Below are 10,143 nucleotides of genomic sequence, written 5' to 3' on the forward strand. Positions count from 1 at the left end.
ATATAATTTGGCACACTTATTTCTAGACTAAACACCGTCGCACATTCCAAATTTCATTGAAATCGGACATATATAGCGTGTTTCGTGCACCAAATGCCTTAAATCGGGCGAAGATATATACGGGGGCTATATCCAAATCTGAACCGATTTTTACCAAAAAAAACTATCTTCCCCAATTTTCATGCGAATCGGACAATAAATGCGACCTGTACTTTGTTTACAAAAATATGTACATGGACAGACGGACAGACAGACGGACATGCGTAAATCGACTCAGAAAGTGATTCTATTTATATCCCTAAAAGGAACTATGGGTCTATCTCGTTTCCTTTTGCATGTTACAAACTAATGCACAAATACATAATACCCCTTACCACATGGTGGTGTAGGGTATAAAAAGGTACAAGTGGCAATAACATGCATTTAGAAACTCGAAATTCGCTTTATAAAGGAAAAATGTCAACATTTCAAAAATAGTAGGCTGTTGCAGGTTCTGGAACAGAGCAATAATAATAGTGTGTTAAAAATACCGAAATGTGCAATTAGTCATGGTTTCACAGCTCAATAGCAAATTCTGTTATATTTCAAATACATACTTCTTTGCCATCAAACATTTTTCTGGGTTATGTTTGATGCTATGCTGTTGATTTTGTTCATAGCACAGTACAGTAATAGTTTTCGTTTTTGTTTTCTTGACTGCGGCTGTTTACTATGCTGTTAAAATGTCTGCAGCACAGCATAGCAATAGCATTCGTTTTTTGGTTTTGATGACTATGCTATGCGCTTCGCAGATTTCAGAAGCACAGCATAGACCATGTGCTATGCTACTTTTATGGTCGCAGCATAGCACAGCAACAGTTTTCGTTTTTTTTTTTTTTTTTTTTTTATTTGAAAATTTTGCCTTTTTTTTAGGCGAAGATCATTTTTTAGTATTAATTTTTAATGAATTTCTCATTGGAATCGAGCTTGATGATCAATGAATAATGCAAGTGAAAAAGGAAGCCGACGACGATTCGAACCCACACACCCACCACTATGTGACATGCATGTTTCGACTTTGGTAAAGTCTCCTCAGACATATCGGATGTGGAGCGGCTTCGATGTCCTCGAACTTTTCTTCTTTAAAATGCATTTTTTTTTTTTTTTTTTTTTGGATGACTATGCTATACTATGTGCTGTGAAGATTTCAGAAGCACAGCATAGATCATGTGCTGTGCTACTTTTATGTTCGCAGCATAGCACAGCAACAGTTTTCGATTTTGTTTTTGAAAACAGCACAGCATAGCAATAGCATATTTTTAGTGATTTCAGTGATGTGCTGGTAGCAAATTCAAACACTGCCGAAAACACATAAAATCTTATATATATATAAATGAGCTTGGTGATAAGGTACTGACTGACTGACTCATCATCAACGCCCAGCCAAAACGGCTAAAGCTAGGAGCTTGAAATTTTACCAGCGGGTCACTGTTGATGCAAATGTGCGAGATAAGGCCGGGTTTTAGAAAATTCGTCCTGGAAACACAAAAAATAACAACAACAAAAATCCTTATTTTTCATTATTATTACGTACTTATTCACTTAGTTGGCCCTCTGCAAGACATGTGTCAAATTAACAATGCTATAACTTAATGATACCGTAAACGATCACATATAATTTCAAATTTTGTAGTTTACTTCTAGGCGCACTTATTTTATCGTAAACCACTAAATAATAGAAAGGCAAGACATTTTTTTTCTTCCAGATGTCACAGTTGGTGATAATGGTATAAACATCAATTACGCGAAAAATACAAACCGATCCTGATTTAGTTTTCACATAACAGGTGTCGCACAAAAGATTTTCATTCGTTAAAATACAGTTAGAAAAGATTATTACAAATTACTTACTTACTTTGTTGGCCCATTACAGAACATTTGTTCCATAGACCGAACTAAGAAAAGATCTCCATTCCTCTCTGTTTTTCGCTTGACTTTTTGGAATACCGCGCCTTTCCATTTCTTCATCCACTTGTTTGCTCCATCGAAGCTTAGGCCTGCCGATTCTGCGTGCACCGCCATGTGGCATGTATTCATACGCCTTTTTAGCGGGTTCATCATCGCTCATTCTCATGATATGGCCTAGCCAACGCAATCGTTGCATCTCGATACGTTTAACTATATTCATGTCTTTGTATAGCTGATAGAGCTCGTGGTTCATACGACGTCGATATTCACCGTCAACGCAAATCGGCCCGTAGATCTTTCGAAGAATTTTTCTCTCAAACACACCAAGCACTGCCTTATCTGCTTGTGCAAGTACCCATGCTTCGGAGCCATACATTAGCACGGGTAGTATCAGCGTTTTGTATAGTGTTATTTTTGTTTGACGAGATGTGGCTTTGTTTTTAAATTGCTTACTTAGACCATAGTAGCATCTGTTGGCCAATACAATTCTTCTTCTTATTTCACAACTGATGTTGTTTGTTGTGTTTATGGCAGTGCCGAGGTAGACGAAGTCTTTAACTACCTTTTTTTTTACTATCACTCGGACCGAAGTTTTCTTTGCCTACAACAAATAAAACGTTTCCTTTGTTCAATATTGTAGCAGAGGGAGAGGACTGTATTCAGACGTTGGAGAGTAAAGAGAAACAAGAAAATGCAAGGATTAATTTCGTCACTCTTATAAATGATCATATGCGGAATACTAAGACGAGTAAAAGAGATAAATTTATATTAGACACAATGGGACAAACAACCAATGTCCTGAAAAATAATAAACATATTCTTATTCTAAATGCTGATAAAGGCGGAAAAACTGTAGCGATGACAAAATCAGATTATGACCTAAAAATGAATGATATTCTCATGGACTGGTGCACATACAGACGGTTAAAGAAGGATCCAACATTTGGATTACAAGAGAAAAACAATAAGCTGGTTATGCGACTGTTTGAATTAAAATTAATCAATGAATTTGAAAAGAATAAATTGATAAACAAAACTTCTGTTGCTCCTCGTATATATGGACTTCCTAAAATACACAAGGAAGGTATCCCCTTACGTCCGATCTGTTCATGTATTCATTCTCCAACATATGAATTATCCAAATACATGGCAAACATTTTGAAAACCCTAACTAAAGATTCTAAATACAACATTAAGGATGCAGTTGACTTTAAAACTAGAGTCAACAAACAAAATATTGACGATGATGAACTACTAGTATCCTTCGATGTAGTCTCATTATTTCCTAGTGTGCCAGTAAATTTAGCGATTAACACGATTAAGAACAAGTGGACTTCCATTAAAGAAAATACAAAAATCCCAATGGATTTATTTATTGATATTTTAAAAATATGCATCAAAGATTCCCGATATTTTGTGTATAACGATAGAATATATGAACAGCAAAAAGGTATGCCAATGGGATCCCCTATCTCCCCCATAATTGCAGATATAGTCATGGAAGAACTTCTTGACACAACAATGCAAAACTTAAAAATCCAACCAAGAATGTTAACCAAATATGTAGATGACATATTTTGTGTTGTAAAGAGAAATGAAGTCGAGAATACATTGAAAGTATTAAATCAGTTCAATAGCCAATTGAGATTCACAATGGAGTGTGAATCGAACAACCAGCTTCCATATCTAGATGCAATAATTCACAAAAAAGAAAACTCAATCTTACTAGACTGGTACCAAAAGCCCACGGCGTCGCACGTTGGGGCAACATTAAAAAAAACGGGTCTTAATTGATAAAATGAAACACAAATTTTTGATAATCTGTCTTGACAGGGTTAAAGAGTACAAAATTCTACCTCACTAGCCAAAATGGCAAAGTCGTATGTTGTTTACTTTTCGTGTAGCACAGTGTTAAAGTTGAACATATTTTTAAAATTTAAGAAACAGGTGAAAAATATTAAATTTTGCTCCTTTTAAATCGCCATAACGAAGTTTTTGCTACATAAGCTTGGCATTTTCAAAATGGATATTTCAAACAGAGATAATTCTTAATATTTTACGTGAAAATTGTTCTGAAAAAGTCTTGTTGAAATGTGTTTAAAAAATTCGTCAAAATTTGTCCAGATTTTGCATAATTTTGAAATGTATTGGAGTATAACAAAAAAGAGTGTCGAGAAGGTCGTGAGAAATTTTTTTGTATTTTTCTCTTGATTGTTGTCTTTGATATTGCGCAAACAAAACTTGCTCCTTTCTTGCATATTTTGAGTTATGCCAAAAATGGTGGAAATATCCTTGGGTCAAATTTTTGGATTTTGGGGTTTTTGTCTTCATTTTCTCTGTTATTGTTGTACAGTATCTCGTGTTTTGGCTTAATGTCTGTATTCACCCTACATAAGACAACGTGTTCGCGTCCACCATTATGTTATAGGTACTATATATAATGATTTATATGAAATCATGGCGATGCACAAGGGGTGAAAACGCAAAAAATTGAGAGTAATAAAAAAATTAAATTCGGTTTTTGGTATAACTGTCGTTACATGGTAATATGGTATAAAATTCTAAGTCTCTAACCAAAATGCCAAGATTAGATATTGTTTACTTCTACAGTTACACTGTGCTAAAGCTAAAGAATTTTTAATAATTTGAAGAGCAACATAAAAAATTAAAATTTTTTTGTGTATAAAGTGTAATATTTTTTTACGCATTAAAAGTGGCCATTTTAGAATGGAATCGTCAACTTCAGATAGATATCATTTGTCTTGGAAAAATATATTTATGGCAAAAAAATTTAGAAACATATTAAAATTAATTTAAAATGTATTTATTTTTCCCTATTTTTGAAAAGTATTTAGAGTTATAAAAGTAGCGGAATATTTTATATGGAGGTTATCCCAAAACGAGAATATATGGAGATGATGTTTGATACAAATATTTTCAATCCCTTCAAAATGCACAATTCACAATCTGAGCCAGTTTAGTTACAATATATGCCTAAAAATTTCGAAAAACCCCAAATTTGAATGTACCTCCATATGGGGGGTTTCCACAACTTTGACCTATATTAACAGATTTTCGCACGATGAATTCTTAGGCATTCAGAACTATAAATCCTAATTTACAGATAAATATACTAAAAGATGTGGTCAAGACCCTCGAAATACATAAAATCGGAATATACCCTTGTATGGGAGCTACACGAAAATATTGACCTAACTTTATAATTTTTTGCTAAATATTAGCTTAACCAATAATTAATATTATTGGAAGATTTTAGATTAATCAAATAAGAAATGTAGACAAAACCGTAAAAACACTTCATAGTTTTTATGGTACCCATTTATGAGGGCTTCGAATATACATCTCCAATCCCTTAAATTGCACCAAACCTCTGTTCCGTTATATTGATTGAGGTGTAAACATTCGAAAAATATTAACATTTTATCACCCAAATGCTTCCCTGAATTAATCTCCGTTTTTTGGAATCTTGCCCCAATGTGCGTCGGGAAGAATCGTGAACTTTCATTCGAAGCAACCCTGGCAAATAAAAATGAATACTGCGAAAAACTTCATACATAGGGTTTTCAATATTAGCGACAGCATCTTCCACGCGAAGAATGAAAAGAAAGTAAGAGGCATTTTAAAAAAGAATGATTTTCCTGTTAGAACCATTAATGAATTATTAAAACAAACCAAAACCAATAAACCTGATAGCCATGATCGAGAACCGAAGGTATATAAAAGATCTTCATATATACCAGGGTTTTCAGAAAGATTTTACAGGTCGAACTTATACAATAAGGATAATTACCAATTGGCATTAAAAAGCTACAACACAAACCAAACCTTTTTCAGCAAGACTAAAGCTAAAATAGCGAATGACGACAAGTCCAATGTCGTTTATAAAATTGGATGCAATGGAGACAAGTCCAATGTATGCCAAAAGGTATACATTGGTACTACAAAAACACACAAATCCGACCAAAAGGTCAAAAACAAACTGCCAGAACAAAAAACTGCACTTACAGCACACTGCGCTTCAACTGGTCATACACCTAATTTTAAGGAAGTGCAGATTTTGACACAAGAAAGCAATTACAAAAGGAGATATATGCTTGAAATGCTCCACATTATTAATGTGCCGACGGAAAAACGGATGAATTTTAAAATGGACACCGAAAATTGCGCGCAAATATATAGAAACGTCATAGAAAAACATAAAAATGTAAAAAAGCTTTAGTTAGAAGTCAGTTGTTAAGAAAGAAGGTTGAAGTGGTCATCGATTGATTTGTAACAATGTAATTATTACATATCTGTTAAAATATTTTTGTTTATATTTACATATAAGTAAATGTCGTTTGTTGTTTTCTCTATTTAAAGAAAAATCTCCCTGATGATGATTGTCGAAGACAATCGAAATATCGGAAATAAATGCAATTATAAAACAAAATAAATGTTTGTTTTATTACAAGGACCTGAAGCCGAACAAAGATAAAAAGAAAAACTTAGATTTCAAAGGTCAACAATAAAAACCATAATAAATAAGTCTTTAACTACCTCAAAATTGTAGGTACCAACATCCACAGTTGGTCCGAGCTCTATGGACGCTTTGCGCGTCGACACCATCAATTTGGTCTTGTCGCCGTTTACCGCCAGACCCACTTTCGCAGATTCTGCTTCGACCTTCCTAAAGGTATCAGTTACTTCCTTTACTGATCGTCCCATGATGTCTATGTCATCAGCATAGGCAAGTAACATGTGGCTATTGGTGTAAATTGTGCCATTTCTTTTGACATTTGCATCTCGTATTACCTTTTCCAGCAAAATGTTGAATAGGTCACACGAAAGGCTGTCTCCTTGTCTGAAACCTCTTTTGGTACAAAATTCTTCGGAGAGGTTCTTTCCAATTTTAACTGAGGACCTAGTATCAGTTAAAGTCATCTTACAAAGCCGGATGAGCTTTGCGGGGATACCAAATTCAGACATTGCGTGGAATACCTTTGATCGGAGGGGACTGTCGAATGCTGCTTTATAATCGACAAAAAGGTGAAATATGTCGATCTGCATCTCTTGGGTCTTCTCTAGGATTTGCCGCAGGGTAAATATCTGGTCAATGGTGGACTTGCCAGGTCTAAAGCCACATTGGTATGGTCCAATTATTTCGTTGACCATTGGCTTTAGTCGTTCGCACAATATCCCTGACACTATCTTATAGGCAATAGGGAGAAGACTTATGCCCCTATAGTTTGAGCATACAGTCTTATCTCCTCTCTTGTGGACGGGACATAGGATGCTCAGGTTCCAATCGTCGGGTATGCGTTCTTCCTGCCAGATGGTGCTAACTAGCTGATGCATACACCTTATCAGCGCGTCGCCTCCGGTTTTAAACAGCTCGGCTGGTAAGCCATCGGCTCCTGCTGCTTTATTATTCTTCAGCCGGTTTATTGCTGTCCTTACCTCATCTTGGCCGGGCGGTATACATTCTATACCATCTTCTGGGATTGGACCTGTGGTATCATCGTCTTCGCTACTATTGGATACCAGCAGATTGGAGAAATGTTCCTTCCATATCCTGAGCACGCTATCTGTATCTGTTACCAGATTACCTTGCTGGTCTCTACAGGAGGATGTGCCTGTACCAAAGCCATCTGTTTGATGTTTCACTCTTTGGTAGAATTTTCGGACTTCATTCTGGCTCCTGTACATCTCGATTTTTTCACACTCCCGCTTTTCCATTTCTCTCTTTTTCTTGCGGAAAAGACGTTTCTCTTCTCTCCTTTTCTCCCGATATCTCTCTCGCGCGCTACGCGTTGCTACTGATTGCAAAGTAGCTCTATATGCCGCATTTTTCTCTTCGGTAGCAGCGCGACACTCCTGGTCATACCATGAATTCCTTTGTGGAGGTCTCTGGAATCCAAGTATGGATTTTGCGGCTGTTTGCATGGAGTGGGCAATATGTTGCCATTGTGTTGTTATGTTATCAGGACAAGGAGTGCTCGCGTTAAGCAATTGGGCTAGTTGAGTGGAATATGCTGTGGCTATCTGTTGTGTATGCAGCCTATCGATGTCCAACTTCCGTGTTGAGTCTGTTCGTGCTTTATTTGCAACGTTTAGACGGGTACGTACCTTTGCTGCAACAAGGTAGTGGTCCGAATCAATGTTTGCGCCTCGGAACGATCGTACATCCAACACGCTGGATGAATGTCTTCCATCTATTACAACATGATCAATTTGATTACTTGTTCTTTGATCTGGAGACAGCCAGGTGCCCTTATGAATATCGAGATGATTAAATCTGGTACTGCTAACTACCATGTTTTTTGCAGCTGCAAAGTCTATCAGCCTCATACCATTGTCAGATGTTTCACTATGGAGACTGAATTTCCCAACTGTTGGGTCAAAGATATTCTCCTTTCCAATTTTGGCATTAAAATCGCCTAGAATGATTTTAATGTCATGGGCAGGGCAACGGTCATATGTTTCTTCTAAGCGCTCGTAAAATACATCTTTGGTCTGTTCGTCCTTTTCTTCAGTGGGAGCATGAGCACAAATAAAGCTGATGTTGAAGAATTTAGCTTTTATTCGAATTGCAGCAAGTCTTTCATTCACTGGGGTGAAGCTGGATACCAGATGTTTTAGTCTCCGACTAACTACGAATCCGCAACCAAACTCATGCTTTACGTCATGGCAGCTATAATACAGTGCGTCACCTTTAGGTGTTGTTGTGACGCCTTTCCCAATCCATCGTATTTCCTGTATGGCAGTAATATCGACCTTGTACTTTTCAAGTACGTCTGCCAATGCGAAGACTGCACCTTCTCTATAAAGAGTGCGAACATTCCAGGTGCAGATTCGCAGATCATGGTCCTTAAAACGTTTGCGGGGTTCGTCAACTTTAGAGGGGTTTGCTTTTCTTTTCTTTCGTTTTTTCATAGTAGGATGTTTTTTCTAGGGGAGGGTTACTAACCCGACGCCCAAACCCAAGTTTTTAACGTTCTTATGGGTGAACGCGCGGCACATGTTAGCTCACTACCTTTAACGGGTGTTAAAGGCAGTTCCCCAGGTGACACCACGAGGAGGTCAGTGTCCACTTGAGATGAAAGAGGGACCAAGATAAATCCTGGGCTTTGCCATGTTAAAGCCGGTCAAGACCGTTACTTGGTATCATTCATCCCCTACGTCACCCAAATTATGCATTTGTAAAAATTTTGATTTTCATTTTAAAATTAAAACAAAAATTCTTTCAATAAATGATGTTGGGTTTGTTGAACAAATGAGTTGCTGTTGAAGACAACATTAGGGGAATAAATTCAGAAATCGGCCAGAAATAACAACAACTAAAAACTGTATGGACCTCACTTTTTGGTAATAACTAAATGTTTGCAAATCAATGAAAGTGCAATAAAATTGTGCATATTACCACGATTTATTTGCAATTAAGAATTTTATCGTATATGGAGATGTACAGTCATAACTATTCAATTTCAAAATCTGTAATTTGAAGAAATCGCTAAATAATTAATAAAATCAATAATAGGCCCCAGGAATATAGGAATTTGGTATGGAAATCAAGGTTGGGAAGTGGTGCTTCTAAAAGGAAATGGTTTGGAAAATTACCAATCATGTGTACGAAAAGTACTAAATTTAGTACAATTTAGATTTGGTTGAACGTAAAGAGCTGGAAACCTGAAATTTGGAATTAACCCTGCGTTTACATATGACAGGACAGTTGAGCTCATGTATTGATTGTCAAAAACCCAAAACTTGCCTGTGTGACGTAGGCGTCCAGACAACTACAAAAACAATTGTAAAATGATGAATGAAAATCATCGATTTCTTTTCGTTTTCCGTTCACATATTATTTTTTGTACATATTCTTTTGTTTTCAGCACAATTGAATTATCATCTCACTTCTTTTTCACAAAAGTGTCAAAAATTTGTTAAACCGACTGTCTGTGAAAAAATGATGGCCAGCTGGAAGACAACCAACAAATGTATGTATGTGTTAGTAAATCAGAGTTGTATTTGAAGACAAACTGTCTGGTGTAAACGCCTAGTAAGGTTACTGTTGTAGTGTAGGACTGAGATATGAGGGTAGTTTTGGAAATTCGTGCTTATGTGTACGAAAAGTACTAAATAGTACTAAATTTGGTACAATAGGGATTTGGGTGAACGGATAATAGCTGGAATCTCGAA

The 10,143-nt window shown here is 36.3% G+C and overlaps 1 protein-coding gene across 1 annotated transcript; it reads right to left on the reverse strand.

The window, feature by feature from the left end:
* Positions 1–1,783: 1,783 nt before the first annotated feature.
* On the reverse strand, positions 1,784–9,133 carry LOC141406722 (uncharacterized). Its single transcript, XM_073992674.1, has 3 exons — positions 6,505–9,133; positions 1,891–2,509; positions 1,784–1,803 (listed from the first exon to the last, which is right to left on the reverse strand). The coding sequence occupies exons 1-2, from the start codon at positions 8,878–8,880 to the stop codon at positions 1,907–1,909; spliced, it is 2,979 nt and encodes a 992-aa protein (XP_073848775.1). The 5' UTR covers positions 8,881–9,133; the 3' UTR covers positions 1,784–1,803; positions 1,891–1,906.
* Between the last annotated feature and the right edge of the window lie 1,010 nt (positions 9,134–10,143).

The sequence above is a fragment of the Musca autumnalis genome, unplaced genomic scaffold (genome assembly GCF_047663935.1).
Source record: "Musca autumnalis isolate F117 unplaced genomic scaffold, ASM4766393v1 scaffold_5, whole genome shotgun sequence".
Classification (NCBI taxonomy): Eukaryota; Metazoa; Arthropoda; class Insecta; order Diptera; family Muscidae; genus Musca; species Musca autumnalis.